General features: G+C 39.1%; 2 protein-coding genes across 3 annotated transcripts; one reads left to right on the top strand and one right to left on the bottom strand.

Annotated features, from left to right (window-relative positions):
• Window positions 1-2,684: 2,684 nt before the first annotated feature.
• Window positions 2,685-7,539, bottom strand: fam3a (FAM3 metabolism regulating signaling molecule A). Its single transcript, XM_026154127.2, has 10 exons — window positions 7,252-7,539; window positions 6,776-6,807; window positions 6,585-6,692; window positions 6,234-6,257; window positions 6,013-6,136; window positions 5,663-5,721; window positions 5,508-5,558; window positions 5,311-5,395; window positions 4,580-4,706; window positions 2,685-3,458 (listed from the first exon to the last, which is right to left on the bottom strand). The coding sequence occupies exons 2-10, from the start codon at window positions 6,786-6,788 to the stop codon at window positions 3,360-3,362; spliced, it is 690 nt and encodes a 229-aa protein (XP_026009912.1). The 5' UTR covers window positions 6,789-6,807; window positions 7,252-7,539; the 3' UTR covers window positions 2,685-3,359.
• A 170-nt stretch (window positions 7,540-7,709) lies between these two features.
• On the top strand, window positions 7,710-14,331 carry idh3g (isocitrate dehydrogenase (NAD(+)) 3 non-catalytic subunit gamma). Of its 2 annotated transcripts, XM_026154125.2 has the most exons (13): window positions 7,710-7,827; window positions 8,058-8,105; window positions 8,352-8,363; window positions 9,136-9,233; window positions 9,334-9,449; window positions 9,585-9,645; window positions 9,748-9,880; window positions 12,053-12,186; window positions 12,297-12,399; window positions 12,487-12,633; window positions 12,730-12,824; window positions 12,971-13,031; window positions 13,516-14,331. In XM_026154125.2, exons 1-13 carry the CDS (start codon window positions 7,747-7,749, stop codon window positions 13,615-13,617), a joined length of 1,191 nt encoding a protein of 396 aa, XP_026009910.2. In that variant the 5' UTR covers window positions 7,710-7,746; the 3' UTR covers window positions 13,618-14,331. The 2 variants fall into 2 exon arrangements, with proteins under 2 accessions (XP_026009910.2, XP_026009911.2); XM_026154126.2 differs by lacking the exon at window positions 8,352-8,363.
• The last annotated feature ends 5,190 nt before the right edge of the window (window positions 14,332-19,521 follow it).

Raw genomic sequence — 19,521 nt, 5'->3', positions numbered from 1 at the left:
GTTAGCTTTTCGTGGAAGAAGTATTCAGTAGAACTACAAGAAATTTCTCAATTAAAAATCTGAAGTTTAAAACCAAAAGCATGAATAGAGGTAAAATAATAAAAACTTAAAAAGCTGAAAACTCTAAATAAATCATGTGCATGTTATACTTTCATTTGATACATTAGATCAGGAATGACTAACTCACGTTACCTCGTACATACATCCCACTTTGAATCATTAGGATGTCTTTATATAAGAAAAAGAAGCACAGTTTCAACAGAACATGACAGCTTTTTTCCCTTTATGATATATAAATGCTGCTATAGTTAAAAAAAAAAAGAAAAGAAAAAAGTGTCAAGCCCCCCCCCCCGAAACCCCAGATAGTTCTATAAATTTCTATTTCTATCTCTGTCGTAAAAAATAATGTATTGCTTTATGAATTTGGTGTAGCAAGAATGAGCAAACGCTTGGCCTTTATCAGTAAAGATAATTCTGTAAAACTTATATGAAAATACAGTTAAAAGTCCATAATTTATGCCTTTCTCGTGTTTTCCAACATTTTTATTGGGGTCGGATTGGAGTCTTTTGACACGCCTGCATCACATTATTCATGCTTTCATTGCAATTAGTTGGTTAAGGTGAAGCTGATTTTAACTATAGCTTTCATTCTCTGTTCTGTAACAATTCACCACATTATCCATATAAATTAAAATAGAAACTTCTAACTATCAGATAAGAAGTACGATATTGCACATCCACAACACACACCTTAGTACAAGCGCAAAGTAGCTTTTAATATAAATACTTACTATTAAAGAGAAATGCTCAAGTACCTCAAAGTTTATTTTAATGCAATAGTGGAATATAAAAATTAGTTTATACTACTCGTTTAACTGCATATGGACACATGCATGCATATACATCCATGTTATACTGTTTTTCTTGCAAGGTATGACGCTAATGACAAGATTTCCACGAGAGCAAAAAGTCTTTCCGGTCTCTATCCAGCACTAAATTTAGTTCTACTTTTGTGACAGTGAAAACAATTCCCAATCTAATTCTAAAAGATAGAAGTCAGGCATTTGGGGTGCAGATTTGCTCTTCTACCTCAGGTTTTCAACCCCAGTTTGTGCCTTTGAACGTCAAATAACGCATATTGCGAATTCACGATTTTTCTCCCACGACTTGAATGCCTCATAACACATTTCAATGAAACAATGAAATTGATCGTGTTTGACATTACTACGTTACAGTGTACCGATTCAACGACCATCGCGATTCTTTGCTGTCACTGAACTCCGTCAAAGCAGAAACGGTGCATTCAGTCCGAAGCTTTTATCCCCAGCAGAGCGTATGCTTAGTGAAGCAAATGCCTTCAGCAGGATGAACTGAGTAACCCCAGTGAGACTTTGCCTTTTGTCGCCCTCTGGTGAATTTCTCCAAGCATGGCAGATGACTCAATATTAGGGCCCACGGGGAAAAAAACAAAAAAAAACAAAAACACACTGATATTAGAACATACTTTATTCATCATCATTGTCGTCACAATAAAAGCACAGACTGTAATCTTTTGTAGAAAAAAAAATTACACTTTGGTAGCACAACCTAATTCAGAAAGGCGACTGAAACAGACTTAACCATACAGAGCGATAGAGAAGAACTAGGTCTTTACACTTTATATATATATATATATATATATATATATATTAGACTTTCAAGAAGCAAAATTAATCCGTTCAACATAAAAAGAAAGAAAAAAAAAACAATCAATAACCATACCAATAATCTTTAAGCAAAGCAAAGAGTGTAAAGATGCCTGCAGGCCTGGGACAGCTTCAGAACCACTGGCAGTGTTGTGATGAACCCACACAAATAGTTTGCTTTCTGTTTAAGTATTTAAAAATAAATAGTTTTATTAAAGGACAATGACAAAGACTAATTTTAAAAAGAAAAAAACAGACGAAAAAACAAAACTGTAAACTTGTGATGAGCAACAACTAGTGTACATCATGTTCTACGGAAACAATGGCAGCTAAGCACTATTACTAATGAATTTGACATTACACAACAAAAACATATTAAAGTATGAAATATAAAATACGTCCACAGACCCAGTTTTTCTTTCTACTCTGAATTAGGGTTTCCAGCATGAAACCACTAACTTAGATGTTTATTTTTTTCTACATCATAGTATTAAACACTTATCTATGCTGTTGCTCAAGTACAAAAAACAAAACAAACCTATAGGCAGTCCTGAAGAGAGAGAAATGTACCTATTTCCAACAATGGCTTTGGAAGACCTATTCTAGCTGTATTCATCCACTCATCACTGTTACACTTTGGTTATCTGACACTTGCAGTGTTTCCTGTAAGATTTTTTTCCAGCGCTCAGGGAAAGTATACCTGGGTGATGACTGAAGTGAATAAATCACACCGTAAATGTCAAAAAAGCGGTGCCTTACTGGAAAAGAAATGTAAGAAAATATGTACAGAGGGCACTATGAATTAAGTCATTGGCAAGTTTGCAGCCTAGCTGGCAGCACGTTCTTTTCCCTGATAAGTATCATACACATTGCGTGTGTGTGTGTGTGTGTGTATTTACCCAGCCCTAAAGCCTGTGCATTTTATCTCTGCTCACTCTCTCTTTTCTCCATCTGCCATCACACTCATAACCCTAGCAGAACATTCATTATCAGTCAACATTATTATTATCAATTGATTTTGTTATTGTAACGGAAAAAAATAAATTTATAGAAACTTAAAGGAAACCACAAGTTTAGCCTTATATATGTGGACATAAAACTTGGAGGACAACTGAGTTCACCTGATAGCTCTTTCTATAATCCATACTTGTCCATTGGTTTTTATAACCAACAAGATAATTAGTCTTCATCCTCTCATCAAAGCTGTGTACACTGACAAACTGTTTCATGTGAGAGCGGAAGCAGAGGAATTGCGTAAGTCCAAAAGCTCTATACATTTGCATAGTGAGAGTATAGGGCTGCCTCGATCTACTAACTTTTCCATATCTTTTTTTTTCTTCTCAGGTGCAGTAATTTTCATAATGGAAACACTGAGTTGGACTTTGAAGTTTCCCACAGCCTAACATAATCTTACTTGATTCCAAAGCATTACTTCAGCTCAAAAGTGGCTCACAAAGCTTAAATCAGAAATCCTCTACAGCAGGTTTCAGCAACTTTAAATATATCAAGTCAAGACGATCTTTGCACTGAGCTCATGCCTCTGCCATGAGAGGACAAATAAAAAAGTTATTTGTGGTCCAGAGCTTTAATTTTGTCACCCATTAAGCAGTTCCTGGACCTTCTGACAGTTCCTCCAGGTTCTGTTGCAATGCATATGAGGGGTACCAGGCAGAGTTAACTTTCCAGTGGTGGCCGCAGAGGAATACAGCCATCCATCTCCAGTGACTCGGGCCAGCCTTCATATTTGTTGCTGCTTTTACTGTTTTTCATACGCTAAGGGGGAAAGACAAACGTAAATGATGTCAGCAAAACAGACTGGGATCAGGTTCCTATAGCACAGTAGCTGCTGAATAATTGTACACAGAGTGCTGAACAGCCATTGAAACCCCCCCCCCCCCCCCCCCAAAAAAAAAAAAAAGAAAAATCTGCATTATCATGTGGTAGTCCAGATGCAAAAAAAAACCCTAAATCAAATGAAAAATGCAAATATCTTATTAGCCAATCACATGGCAGCAACACCAAGCATGTAGGTACAGAGTTGCTACCATGGCCAACACGACCTGTTGAACTTTAAACTTCAGTAGGTTAATCTTTTTTTTTTAAAGCAGGTTAATGTTTAAACTTCTGAAACCCAAAGAAAGATGCCTTAAGTGACATTGAACGTGGCATGGTTGTTGGTGCCAGACAGGCCATTGCGAGTATTTCAGAAACTGCTGGGATTTTCCTCAGCAGCTCGACGCCAGAGAAGAACTGACACATTGTAGAAATGCAGCATTAACTTAAATTATGACTTGTTAAAATGCAGGTTTACAGAAGAGGATCTATAAAAGTTGAATTTTAAAGAAAATGGACTACAGTGGTAAAAGACCACCCTGGGTACCATTCCTGTCAGCTAAGAACAAGAAACTGAGGCTACAATTCACACAGGGTCACTGACATTAAGTTAACAATAGATGATGGGAAAAATGTTTCCTGGTCTGATAAGTCTCGATTTCTGCTGCAACATTCAGACCGTAGGGCCAGAATTTGGCGTAAACAACATGAAAACATGAATCCATCCTGCTTTGTATCAACAGTTCAGAATGTGGTCGTGTGCTGGCCTTTAGTGCAAACAGAGCCTCTGCAGTCTTAGTCTCACAGTCACAGCTCTCAATCCAACAGAGCACCTTTGGGATGTGGTTGAATGGAAAAACATACATCATGGATGTGCAGCCTACAAATCTGTAGCAACTGTGGTTATAGATAATGCTGTTTTGTAATACTGTTGTGACAGTTGCACTGTGATCTAGTCGCACAGGAAGAATATTTTCTACTGAACATTGGCGTCACATCAAAGACAGCACACCGACTCCACCTTCAGCCCTCGATCAGCACTAATAGTAAAAGGAACAAACCTGCTCAAAGGGACTCTTATTCTCAATACCCTTGGCTCCAACAAACACCCAGCTGTCTCTAAAGGCCAAATCCTTCACAGCTGTGCTCCCGAGCTCCTCAAAAAGCCGTCGAGACTCTTCATTCAGCCTGACATAGTGAAAAATACAAACAAAAAACCAAAGACAACAAACAAGTTTAGAGGGTTTTTTTAAACATGCTCTCTGCACAATTTTATTTCAAGGAAACCACAAAGTTACAAACACCATTTGCTTAATAAGGAAGATATGGTGGTCTCTGCAATAAATTCTCATCATGAACACTTTAATAACCATCATCCAAGACATCAAGAATTAATTGAATCAGTCTGATTTAATTCAGTTCTACACTTTGTAAATCTAATTTAAATCGAATCATGAAGTCGGTGTTCACATGTAGCACCCCCGATAAATCTTAAAAGGTGAAAAACTTTTGTGTCAAGCCTGCCATTCACTGTCACATTATCATATATTCTTCCTTGCACTGCTCAGTGACTGTTTAACTTGTTAGGCTTCCCAGATAAATGCATTCAAATTTATTTTATAGCAGAAATTAAATACATGAAAATGTGACAGCACATGAGGCAAAATCCTCTTTGTTTTACTCTACTAAATATTTATAACACAATACTTCATAATATGAACTATTCCCAGGTTTCTATTAAAATTGGCTAATGTGAAAGGGGAGGAACTGGGAGCACAACACAAATCCTTACTTTGTAGCTGCATCATCAAAGGAGGCCACAAACACAAGTGTTCCCTCATGAAGAGGCCGGAGAAACTTCAACAGGTCAGAAACATCTGAAAATGAGCATCAAATGAGATCTGAAGTGCAGTTTATGGGTTGTTACTGCCAAAGTGTATGGACTACAGGACTACAGGATATTAAACATTAATGTCTGGTTTTTATTACCTCCTGCCCACATATCAAAGGTTTTCGTCTCCAAAAGCTCGCCAGTCACCCCTGGAGCAAAGATACATCAGTAAAATGTTAAAACAGCACCATAAAAAGGAGCTAAAAAACAAAAACAATATAGTCTGCTAAAACGTGAAGAATAAGAGTCTTACCATTCACCAAGGCTATGTTTAGTCCCCTGCCAACATTGTTCTTCACACTGCTCACTAACCTGTTAGACAAAACCACAAGGCTTATACATAGCTATTTAAACTCTTATTCACACTATGTAACACTTATATGGGCCAAGACAACAGGCAAAACGGTGAGAGGGACCAGCAGAAAGAAACAATACTTGCATTCAGCTCCCCAGACAGGCTTGAAGGCCTGGTTATGACAGCACAGAGGAAAAAAACAGAACAGTGTGAAAACAAAACAAAACAAAAAAAGGGGGGAAAAGGAGGGACTAAGGAGAGACAAAGACATAGATGAAGAACCAGAAATAATTAACACTGAATCTCACATCTTGTCCTCTAGGCAGATTTTAGGGCCAATGACGTTGGCAGCACCAGACACCAGACGGAAAGCCAGATGTTTTGGAGGACAAGGGGCTGAAAGTCCACATTTATATTTTCGTGGGTGGGGTTCTGTTAAAAAACATGTTGATCATAAGAAGGAAGATAAGAATGCAACTTTGTGAAAGTATTAATTAATGAGTAAGGTTATGCTGTACAGTTTGCTTACCTGGTGTTGCGTCTTCACTTGTACCTGAAAAAAAGCAAACAAACAAAAAACAACTGATTTCTTGATTAAACTTACCAATGTTATATTCCGAAAATCCAGCCATCAAACATGCATCAACTTTAAACCAACACACATAACTTGTCTGTAGCTTCGTCACTAAGATGGCAGACACATTAAAAACTGATTGCAGTTTAACAACTGCTTGTTTTGACCAGTTAGCAATACAAACACAAAAGATTTAACTCGCATAAAACACACCTAACAATCCAACGTGTAAAGTCATATTTTCCTCCATGTTTGGTAAATTTTATTTGCTTGTCAGTTAACTGGTTTCCGCTTGATTCCTCTTACCGCTGAAGAAATGCAGCACAGAGGACGCACTCTCCCCTCCAAATAAGGTGTTTGCCAGCAGCCAGGTGAAACCCACCAGCAGCACCACAGCCACAGCTCGCAGGGGGCCTGTCACAATGATCAGGACACATCAGCTCAGGCCAGAAACATATGGGTTTATCAATAAATCCCCATTGAAAATATCAACCCACCTGTTAATCTCATGCTTCACTCTTTCATAGACCTGGGGAGAAGAAAAGCATTGACATTAGAGTGGCTTAAGTAGTTTAACAAGACAGGAGACTTTTTAGTAAAACGTTCTTATTTAAAATATCATTTCCCAGCTTCTAGTTATACCAAATATTATAGTCTTTGCCTGTAGTCTACCTTTAGTTTTAAAAGATGATAAAATCTGAAAGAAACACAGTCATGAATAAAAAATGTAATTATTTTAAATTATTTAAAAGGGTATTTTTCCTCTGTGTGACGTTTCTCTTCCTAGCTTTATGTTTTTATTTATTAATTTTTTTTACAGTGGCCCTGCAAAATGGCTCTGCAGAGATGACGTTTAAAGGTTTTAAAATGAACCCAAACAATCTCAGAGACGAGACACTGAAGAATGAACCCTTAGCGATGTTGTCAATTACATTTCTACTAGAATTAGAACCGGAAAAGTTCACTTGTTTACCTTTACAAGCGAGGATCGCCTTGTTTTGCCGCCTTTGCCCGGCTGTAACGAACAGTAACGAGGAGCTGTTGCTCTTGTCACCCTGGACTTTTTGCTATTTCTTGCGCTGTTTCCTCATTGAGTCGTCCCTGACATAAATACGCTTTCAGTAAGAAGACAGGCTGAAGTTGGTATCCTCTTTCGACGAACATGGAAAAAGACCTGGTTTAATTTAGCCCATTTGTCTTCCGGATATAACCTACAGCCCACCCCGAGCCTTTTCCACGGACCTCAACCCGTCAGTACAGAGTCTGCGTGAAGTGGCTCACGTGACCAAAAAAAAGATTCTAAAAATTATTTTTAGTGTTTTGTTTTTTTTACTCAAATTCTTACAATATACATCACACTTAAGAAATAATAAAATAAATTAAATAAATAAAAAAAGGAACAGTCTTTCTGTCACATCGGCACATCTGCTCCTCTTATTAAACACGCGACCAGCGCTGCAAAATCAAGATGGCTGCCCACAGTGCCGTACTCTCCGCGTCCAAAATAATGAATCCTTTCTGGGTTGGACGCCTTGGAAACACTGCTAAAGTAAGACAAGACACGCAGCCCTTGCTCTTTCGCTTGTGAATGGTGTTGCGTGGCTCTAATTTAAACTCCGTTATAATTTTTTTAACACAAGGTCATGCTGTTAACATCATTTGATTAGCAAAGCTAGCGGGCTTTTCCACATCTGTGGGTTGGTCACAGGTTTTACGGCATCCGTACACGGGATCCATTTAAAAACACGCTCTAAATCATTTGCACTTTGTATTTTCCAGGTATTTGGAACAACTTTGATCAGACACCGGAATAAGACCTCGCTTACTGTGAGTGAGTCAGATCGGTACATGGGATTGTTGTCAGTTTCCGGGCTGTTTTGCATTGGAAGTTGTCTTTTTCAGTGTAACTGAACTGTGTGTAACTGTGTGTGTGTGTATATGTGTTTTTCCACTTTGTTGTGGGGTGAAGGTTATGACACTACTCTGTTTGCCACTATTTGGACCAAACCTGTTCTTCTAAACATCAAACTGACTCTTGTCCTTCTGCTTTCCTCTGTTCACCTTCAACAACAGGGAGAAAACATTGTAAGTAGCTGACTCGTGACACGGTTCACTGCAATTCACTGCATCATGTCTTAAACGAGAATATTTTCTATAACGGGGTTATGATATAGGAAAAAAGATGTGTGATGAGAATAAAAACACTAGCATGATCAAAATAATATAACAGTTTTTAAACATCATGTTGCATGGATGCATGGAAATTTTGTTACCATCAATTTCAACTGGAATTTCTAACCATCTTGAGTCACAATAATAAACACAGTAATGACATCATCAAATCTATTTAAATATTTGTCAAACCTAAAAACACTATTAACTGCCTGAGAATAATCTCTCAAACATACTTACTTGGTGCTCTGGACATGTGCTGGTTGATTTTTGGCCAGTGATTTGTAAGCTGTGTCCATTGTCAGCATTTTCAGCAATTCCTACTGCTATTAATACTACTACTACTATTACTATTATTCTTTTCTTTTGACTTCAGAATTCCTACTGATTCTGTGTATTAAAGTATTGCATGATATTGTCAACCCACCACAGTGAACATTACTACACCATATCTATTTGTTATTATGTCATTGGTAATGTGGACATAAGCAGACACCAGATACCAAAAACTATCAAATTCACTGTGTACCTTATTTTCATGAGATTATTTGTAGACTTAGAAAGGTAAACTTTTTTTTTCATAACATATGTTTACTGTAGTGGATGATCTGTCTTTAAAAGGTGCCAAACCTTAAATTTTCTCTATTTATTGAAGTTGATTCTTTGGCATTTAACAATCTTCCAGCCCCCTCCAGCAAAGTATGGAGGCAGGCACACTGTGACCCTCATACCTGGTGATGGGATCGGTCCAGAGCTTCTCAATCATGTCAGAGAAGTTTTCAGGTTGGTTAGATTGAATCTCAGTCCTGTTTAGTGATTACATGTCATCTACAGTCACATAAGTATTGAATCCATTGTGTGGTTTGTGAACATTGTGCTGCAGGTTCACCTGTGTGCCAGTTGACTTTGAGATGGTGAATGTCAACTCTGCTTTGGAGACCGATGATGACATGAATAATGCCATCACTGCCATCCGGCGAAATGGAGTTGCCCTGAAGGGTAAGCAAACAGCTTCTTTTTTTTTCAATCAAAGTATGAAAGCATGAAAAACAGAACATAGCTGTAAGCAGAGTATAATTTTTAATAGGACAGTTGAACTAAAGTAACTGTGAAACTGCTTACCTCTTTTGATAGGTAACATAGAAACCAAACATACCCTGCCAGCGTCTGTCAAATCCAGAAATAATGTGCTGCGGTAAGTTTAGATGAAATCTTTAGTTTCCTAGATTAGGGTCATTTTTTTGTGTGAAATAGCTCTCATTTCTTACGTAATTTGATCTTTCGTGTGGACTACCAGCACGAGCTTGGACCTGTATGCCAATGTGATGCACTGTCAGTCCCTCCCCGGGGTCCAGACTCGCCACAAGAACATTGACATCATGATCATCAGGGAGAACACAGAGGGAGAGTACAGCAGTCTGGAGCATGAGGTCAGACGCAAGAGGAAAAACAATCAATACTACTGTCTGCTGAAAAACATGTTTATGGTCCCATAAACACTTCTTATCTGTCTCTTTTTAGAAAAGGGAATTGGGTGCCATCTATGCATCATTAATTTTCCAAATCAAAATAACTGTGCAAAATCTTTTGGTCATATGATAGAATTTAATATAGACAATATTGACTTCAGAATGCAACAGATAAAATACGATTATCTGAAACTAAATAAGACTTCTGGGCTGCAAAGAAACATGAAAATGCTGCATTAGATCCAAATCTACAGCAGACTAAAATGTGCATTGGTGTGCCGGGATGTGTACCTGCTGTGCATGAAGCTACCACTGTGCTCAGAGGTTTACACTGTGAATGTTGTCATTTTGGGCTTTCGAAGTGTTTTGTTTTGTTTTTCAAGGTGGAATGATTATACAGCATACATCTTTAATGACTTAAAAAGAAGGAATTGGGTGCACAAGTCCAAATTTATTTCAGTTTCTCTAATGCACACATGGTCAAAGGTATACATTCAGGCTCTAACATAGTCCATTATTTGTTTATTTGTCCCTTAGTTATTTGTCTGTTTCAGGTTCATGTTAGGCTTGAGCCTTGGTGGTTGTACCTGAACAGTTTCCTCTCACCTGTGGGTGACGGTTTGGGTCTTCCTCCAGATCTTGGTGGAAGTGATGACATCTCTGAATAACTTGTACTCATGCACAGTTGTTTGAACTGAGGATCCTGGAATCTGCTGTTGTTTAAAATTCTTCAGAGAGATCTTCACACCTTGTGTAAATTTACAGTTTTCATTCTTAGATCTTCAGTGAGTTTTTTCAGAGTACTGATCAGTCCAATGAGTGCTCTGACAAATCATTTTTGCACTGGTAAAGAGAAAGAACCAGTAGTCAATCATAATGACTAAAAAGAAGTTGATACTCCTTGATAGAGGTCTGCATTCCCGCGGCTGTCCCTCGGGAGCCGCGGGACCCGACCAGATTTCTTGCGGCGCGGGAATAAATTTCCAAATAAAATGCGGTAGCGGTCGGTAACTCTGGTGTAATTTGAACGGGAGCGGGCGGTCTGAAAATATAGCGTGCCCGACATTTTTTCGGAACAGCATATCTGTGATTTCCTCATTCTAATTGGTGCTCACGCCTGTTACACGCACTGAGCGCATGGATCAGTGCTTTTTGCAGTAGGCCACAATGCTGTATTCGTTTTTATTTATTTTATTTTTGCAACACGTTTTCCATGTTAAAAGATAAATGTTGCATGTTGACAGATAAATGCATCTTGTTTAAGAAAAATAAATACAATCATTGCACAACCTGCAGTTTTATCTGTTATCTCTATTTTTTGGTGGTACCCCATTTAAATGTGAGATTTTGGAAACCAGATCTAAATTTAGCGGGAACGGTCGGGTCGAGTAGAAAATTATTCTAAGCGGGCAGCGGGTGAACAAAGACTGAATATACAGCGGAAGCGGTCGGGTGCGGTACAAAACCTTGCGGGAGCGGGCGGGAGCGGGACTAAAAAAACATTCCCGCGCAGACCTCTACTCCTTGACCTTGTCGAGTTAAAAGACACTGAAGAAGATTCAGCACCACTTATTAAAAGATTTAAGTATATGTTTATATTTGTGCCCATATTTATGTTCTGGCCGTATGTAAATCAGAGAAACTAAATAAAAACCTGTGCACCCAATCCTTATTTTTGTAAGTCATTAAAGATGGATGCTATACAATCATTCCACCCTGGGAAAACAGAACAGTTCAAAGAAATCATTCCGTTACATTTATTCTCTATGATGAATGTATATAAACTTCTGAGCACAGTAACTGTAGTTGTTGAGCCATGTTTGCTTACACAATACAGTTATAGATGCTGTTTTACAATTTGTACAGAAACATATGTTATATTATTAACCACTTAGTACTAATTAAAATGATTATTTTTTATTTACTGCTAATTTTCTTCTGTGTTTGTTGCACTTAATCGTTTTTTTCAATGTTTAGTGTTACCTTGTAGACAGAAGTTTTACTTTATGTAGTATTACGCGTAGTCTTAGAGACGACACTTTATTCCCACTACAGTCTTATTGATCTTTCTAGTACAGTTTAAACTCATGTCACTGTATTTCATTTGTTGTTGTCTTCTTGTCCTACTTCCAGAGTGTATCCGGGGTAGTGGAGAGTCTAAAGATTATCACCAGGAATAATTCCATCAGGATTGCTGATTATGCCTTCAAACTGGCCAGGGAGAGAGGTCGCCGCAGGGTCACTGCTGTACACAAAGCTAACATCATGTAAGTTACCTTTTGGGAAACGTATCCTGTCAAACACGTCTGCCCTTTTGTTTACTACGGTGAGTTTCTTAGTCCTGGATATGCTGAGTGTGGCATTTCTGTTTCAACAGGAAGCTCGGTGATGGCTTGTTCCTGCAGTGCTGCAGAGAAGTGGCCTCGGGTTATCCAGACATCACATTCGACAGCATGATTGTGGACAATACCACAATGCAGGTAACAGATGATGACATTTTAGGGAATCCAGGGAATGTTCTTCTTCTGATTTTATTTGTTTTACTTAACTCCATTTGTGTCGTTTAGCTCGTGTCCAAACCACAGCAGTTTGATGTGATGGTCATGCCCAATCTGTACGGGAATGTGGTGAGCAATGTGTGCGCAGGGCTGGTGGGAGGACCTGGCCTCGTGCCTGGGGCCAATTATGGTCGTGACTATGCTGTCTTTGAAACGGTGAGTGTTGGAGGCTTGAATAGGTTTGTAGGACACAGTTCTCTCAGAATTTTGAAGGATGGAAAATGTATGAGTCATGTCTGTCTGGTGTTTCAGGCCACAAGAAACACAGGAAAAAGTATTGCAGAAAAAAACATTGCAAACCCAACTGCCATGCTGCTAGCTAGCTGCCTGATGCTGGACCACCTTAAGTAAGCTTTTCCGGATAAAAATTCTTCTTCATTGGTTTTCTGTGTGTGTGTGTGTGTGTGTGTGTGTGTGTGTGTGTGTGTGTGTGTGTGTGTATTGGTGTGACTGTATTATATTTAAATAATGTTTTTCTTCTTTGTGTCTCCAGCCTTAATGATTATGCAAGTCTGATCCGGAATGCAGTCCTCACCACAATGAACGAAACCAGGGTGAGCCTTCCTCACTGATGGGTTCCTCACCTATCGCGCTGCCATGAAGCTCACAGGCCATTGTTGCGTGACATAGGATTTAAGGCCGCAGTGACAATTCTGGCATGCTTCCTAGAAGGCATCACAATACATTCACACAAAGCAGCATTGTGCCCCTTTTCCTTTCACAAAGCTCTTGTGCAGCTCTACACTCTATGGGATCTGATTGTTTCTTGAGTAAATTCCAAAACCTGATCTGCCGATCATGTGCAGCATCGGACTAGTTACTGTGGGAAACTGATTACACTTTGCACGCACAAAGAAAATACAAAGCGTCTATCCAAATATAGTATGCGGCATGAGATGCAATCCACAGTGCTACGATTTCATAGCATACGTTAAGGTCTTAAATAATTTAATACGGATTTTGGACCATATCTGTTAGCACCCTGTTCTTTTGTTTGTTGTAGCTTATTTATGATTTTTTTTTTCTCTTTATTTGCAGTTGCACACAGCAGATCTCGGGGGTCAAGGAACCACATCAGAGGTGGTGCAGTCCGTCATGAGGGTCATCCAGAGTAAAGGACAGTTCACGGCAGAGCTGTAAGAATGACCGGGCAGGTTCACGCACCCATGCTCTTATCAGGTGGTTTGAGTTTAAACAGGTGTACCTTCTGAGAGAGGATGTCCGTGTTTCCATAGCATCTCGTTTCACACAGCTTACTTACCTGTTCACAATACAAATGAGCCTGCTTTCTCACTTCAAACCAACCTTTTTAAAAAGGTTGGTTTTGATAAAATTCCATTATCACTCCTGCAAGCATCGGTTTTACTGCTGGAGCTTATTCAGTTGAATATGAATCTCCTTAGAGATTCGTATGAAACATGAAAGGGCCTACTTTAGATATTTAAATATACAAGTATAGGCACGCATCTTCCACTATACCTTCTGCAGCAGCCATTATTTATTTTTCACTGTATGATTACATCACAGACTTTAAATAACCAAAATGTCATTAATGCTTAATATAAATGTAAAGTGCCCATTATGTCCTGTTACATCATTTATGTTCTTATCACAGCAACTGTACTTTGAAGAGGTGATACACTATAGAGGAGCGTGACTGCTGTCAAACCGGAACTTTACTGCTTGTGCCATAATGGCTTTTTTTGGTCTAGGGATGATATCACAATATTATACTGTTGTTTTTGGGTCTGTCCAAGAAAATGCTCATAACGCCTGATATGAAAAGAATGGTTTCATTTTGTTTGTATGTGTGTGAGCATAAGATGTAATCAATAAAGTAATTATATGTCTTAACATCTTTCTTTTGAAGAGAGGTTTGAATTCTCAGCATATTTGAGACGTATTTTGAGTACTACGAAGGATTAGGATGCACGTGGCTGGCATGCACTCTAGAAACTAATTGGATATAAATGCAGAGAGAGCAAGCTGCCAGATTGTTAGATACACCTAGCTGAAATTAAGGTTGTCCACTGAAATAGTTTCTTTAACAGTTCTCTTTTTTTTTTGTTGAACCTGTTCTGGAAATGTTTAATATGCCTTAATGATAATTTCTCAGGCTTTAATTTGTGAGTCTGTAGAACTGTACTGCTTTATGCTGACAAGTCATACTGATTGTTCTAATAACTGGGATTTGTTTTGAGTAGCTGTGTCTCATAAATGGTCAACTGAGTGTACAGATATGTGCTCAAGAGGAAGCCTCATTGTTACTTTGACTCTGTGCTTCTGAAGCTTTGTGTTCTGGCCTCTTGCTGGGGATAAAGATTAGTAAGTAAGAAAAGCTCGCTGATCTTTCTGTTTGTTTTACAATTTCATGCTCCATCAACTTCTTAACCTTCAAAATTAGATGGTAGGTTGCTGTTTTACATGTTGCCACCAGGTGGCAACACAACTCTCTATAGCTGCCACTCAAAAAACTCACAGCTGCTTGGATGTGTGCTTCATTACATACACTGTCTTGACAATATGCAGAACACACAGTGTGCTCTTTGTCTGCATTGCGTAAACACAGTAGGGGAATCATGGATGCAAAAATCTCTGGCAGGAAGATTGTTGGATAAAAATGGGAATATTAAGATAATTCTTGTGCTTTTTTATGTAATTTCTAGGAAGCAGGTTCTTGGGCTTAGACCACGTGTTTCTTAGAAAAATGTGAAGGATTTTGGCTTTACTATCATCACTGCCTGAAAATGTTAGAAACCAAGTAATTTATTATAGTTTCATGTGGTCGAACCAAACCCTTTGCCACTGATTGATCCAGTTATTTAAAATTCTCTGCTCACACAGCTTTGAGATACACTGTCCGGTCCTGTGAGGCAGCAGATCTAGCACAGCACCGGCCTGCTGCTTACAGAATACAAACAATCGTGGTTTAGCTCACTATCGTCAGCAAGGCCTCCAGTCATAGGCGCACATCCCAGTGTAGTGATAGTAGACAATTTATCATCTGTGCAGTTCTGTGGGAAACTTACAAGCTGTTCTCCCTGTGTGCACATTTGCATACTGAGGAGAAAAATCCTTTGTGATGAGGCACATCCTTTTTTAGATTTACTTGTCACAGGGAATCAAGATGTGTAGTGTGTGAAATGTGCTGCATGTAGTTTAACTCCTGCCAGTTGGCTCTTTAAATCTCTTGCTTCGTCTTTATTTTTGTCTGTTCCACGGACACAACTGATGGACAGACCTTTACATGTGCTCCGTTTTACTTGGATTCACTCTTAAATGTTGTAGTTTTTGTGCGAGGTTTCCTACCTTGAACTAGTTTTTTTGTTTTTGTTTTTTTGAATGGTCTTGTTCCTCTCAGGGGAACAGGCTTTTTACCTCACTACATCTCCCGTCACTCCTCATCACTGTCGATATACTAGACACTGTCCGTCTTATTACCTCTCCTGAGCTGCTCCTCTCTGCGCCTCCACTGGAGCCAAAGCCATTAAGCAAATGATCTGGTGTTGTGAGGGGTGAGAGAGATGTTGAAATAAACCACCAGACATTTGACCTTTATGGGCTACTATTCAGACCTTGTAGGAACTCTGTATAAAATCTACACTGTAGGTTTTTTTGCTGCAAACGCTGCACGTAAAAGGCTGGTGCAACCATATTACATAAAGTATCATCTTGCCATCAAAATGGTTACTTTTTAATGCCCAGATTTATGGTGATCAGTGTCTGAGGTGCGTGGAATTTAATTTTCAATAATCGCCTTTGGAAAATTCAACACAATCTTTTCTGTGCTGAAACGTTGTCCTTGGTTAGAAATAATCTACAGATCTCAAAATAGTTTCAGTGAGAACATTCAAATGAAATTATCCACTTCATGGCAACACACCTTAGTTGTTCACACAAAGCATAAAGGTAAAAAACAATATATGCAGTCTTCATTTTAGATGTCACAAAGTATTTGCGGCTCCCAGTGTTTTCTTTTGCGTGGGAACCGGCTCCAAATGGCTCTTTGGGTCCTAAAGGTTGCTGACCCCTGGTTTAGGCTGACGTACAAATATCTCAAAACTCTGCTGGAAATATTTCTGTGTACAACCAGAAGCACATGCAAGGTAAGATTTCAATTAGTTTCAAATCATTTTTCATACTTAACATGTTCCACATGTATGCTTGTGCTTGTTTATTGGTTAAAACATCTGTTTCAGTGTAACTCAAAAAAGTTTTTGTTTTTAAAACTATTTTTTAAAAGTGCTAAATTAACTTGAGGGGCATGGAGTTTCTGGTGCTTTTGAACAGCATAGCTTTGTGCAGAGCAGTGTTACTGTGAAGTGGCTCATGGTAACCTTTGTTGTAATCTAACTCGCGTTCATATCAGTTTTCCTGCTAAGCTAGGAAACGAAATGAGAGTGCACACCATCCATTTCTAGATCGCCGGCCACACTAATGCGAGAAATTTTGCTAATTTGCTAATACAGGCATGTTTAATCTTGATATCATTCACTAAACCTTCTGCTGCTGCCCGGTTAACCAACTTATAATTATCTTCGTCCTCCCCCCTCATTTCCTTTTCATCTGTGTTTGAAATCCTTGTTTAATATCTTTCATCCACCTCTCTAAGATGCATGTTAATCTGAAAATTTTAGTTAAACCATGTGATATGACGTTGGCTCTAAAACATGTGAGCTCATTAGCCTGTGGCCCATGATAGTGCCCTAGTTTGCTTCAGATCATTTCCACAGTCCTTAATGTGTCCCCATCACTGTCCACACATATACACAGCTTACACACTGACTTACAGTAATTCTCTGGCATCTTAATTTAACCATATTAATACCTACCTAACGTATCCCATTATCTTACTTAGGTTATCGTTTCCAGAAGCAAAGGTACGCACACAAATATATGTGCAGTCAATGAAACGTTACGTCAGCTCTACTGCGCTTTGCAGTGCAGGTGATCGTAATCATTCATCTTGCCTCGGATCAGCCACTGCTGAGCACAGCTGCATCTAGTCTAGTCTGTTCTCTGTTAATGGGACTTTTTTCCCCCGCTCATCAGCTATGGCTTAGCTACATTAAGCTACGTCAGAGGTCAGCTATTCTCTGTTTCTTTGGCCTGGCTTTTTGTGTGTTTTGGTCGCTCTTGGATTTCTCGTCACAGGGACTTCCACTGTGATTTTTATTAGCCACATCTGTAATCAAAGGAAAATGAAGAATAGGTAGTTGGGGTGGTGCCTGCTGGGCAGGAATACAGTTTGATAATCAGGGAGTTTGCTGGTTAATTTCATCTTTTATCTTTCAGAATGAAAGGAGCCAGATAAATCACTAGAGTCGGTCTTATCTTTTTATCAGGAGCTTAAAATTGATATATTCGTTTTGCACAGTTGGTTTTAACACCAGCAGAATGCCACCGAGTGAGCTCATATGACTCTTATCGCTGCAGCTCTGATAAGGTGTTTTCCACTGACTGTGGTTTCTCCTCCTTATCCTATTTAAGCCTACCTGATGAATTTGCATCTGTACAAAGTTTGATGACTCTTTGTTCAAGCACAATGTTGACCTCATAGTTCCCAGAGTTTTGACTATGGTGGCCACCCTGACTCCCCTTGAAACACAACAGATACTACGCTGAGCTCAAAGTCAAACCATAGTTACTTACAGTATTTGAAGAAAAGCACATATGCTTTTGTTATGAAACCGCAGGGCTTTCTAATTTGTAAGCCATAATGTTTTTTGTTTCATCCCCTGGGAGGAAATCAAGGCTCCAGGCATAGCCGTGTCCTAGTGGATGTGCATACCGATATGATCAGTATCTGATTTTATGTATGTGATTATGTGTGCACATCTGCATATGTTTTTATTACCGCTGTAACCTTTGGTCCAGCCAGAGAAAGTAATTCCACCCGTGCTACACTATCTTAGCCCTTTGCACTGCCCTTCTCTCAGTTTTGTGACCTGACCTCAGAGGCACACTGTGGTTACATTTTGCATGAAGAAGTGTCAGCATGGGGCACTTTCTGCATTGTTTCTGAATAGAATCCTGATGTCTTGAGCACTTTTCCTGTACCTCACGCATTGCTTTCCCCACTCCCACTGAGAAACTTGGCAAAACGTGAGCACAGAGAGCCTGGGAGCCATTTCTGCTTGGTTTTATGTTCATAATAAATTTGCTGGCTTATTTTCCTTGCTGTTTAAAAAAAAAAAAAAATTTTTTTTGACAAGATTGATTTGTTGTCTTGTATCAGAGAAAAAAACAGCCAGATGAGGAGCAAGAAAGAGACGAGAAGCAGTAATTGATTGTTTACTGGTGTGCGATTTGTTCCATATGAAACATACATGGCATTCTTGCCAGCGTTTCCTGTTCGCTCCCTTTCTAGTCTCTTTCACTCTGTTGATTACTCTACTAATCTCTGATGCTATTAAATGTTTTACCGTCTGTGCCCTTGCTCAGGGTTCAGGGGGTGTTGCTAGAGTTGCATTATATCAAGGCAAGCATGCTGCATGCTTGACAACCCACATTACACTTCTCTTATGTCATTACAACTCTGCTCCCCTGAAACTGGAGCATCTTGGCACTTTGACAACTCCCCCTCCAGCTCTGTGTTCACCAGCTTATAAAAAGTCTGTTCTCCTGGTTGCCAAAACAAACCCTATTTCCCAGTGACACTCGTGTATTCTACTAAATCTCATGCATGTTCTGCAATTCAGCTTACAGTTCACACAATGACTGTTCTTCCCCCACCTGTTGCCAGATACATGCTATTAAGAATCTAAATATGTCATGCTACCCCTCTAAAACTCCCCAAAATGACAAATTTGCTATCCATTTTTCATGTTTTAAACCAAAGTTCTTTCTGCGATTATCTAGATCATACATCTGTCAAAGGAAGGGCTCATGCTTTTTGCTTGTGCCACTCCCTTTTTCTGCCTTTCATATATTTCACCATTTCTTGATTTATATATGTTTTGACCCCCTCCTTTGCCTTGAATGTCTGCTCTACTCTCTCCACTCAAGTATCTCAAAAGACTTGATGAAAGCAGATTTCTGCAA

This window comes from Astatotilapia calliptera, chromosome 20 (genome assembly GCF_964374335.1).
Source record: "Astatotilapia calliptera chromosome 20, fAstCal68.1, whole genome shotgun sequence".
NCBI lineage: Eukaryota > Metazoa > Chordata > Actinopteri > Cichliformes > Cichlidae > Astatotilapia > Astatotilapia calliptera.
This window is presented reverse-complemented; position numbering and strand designations above follow the sequence as displayed.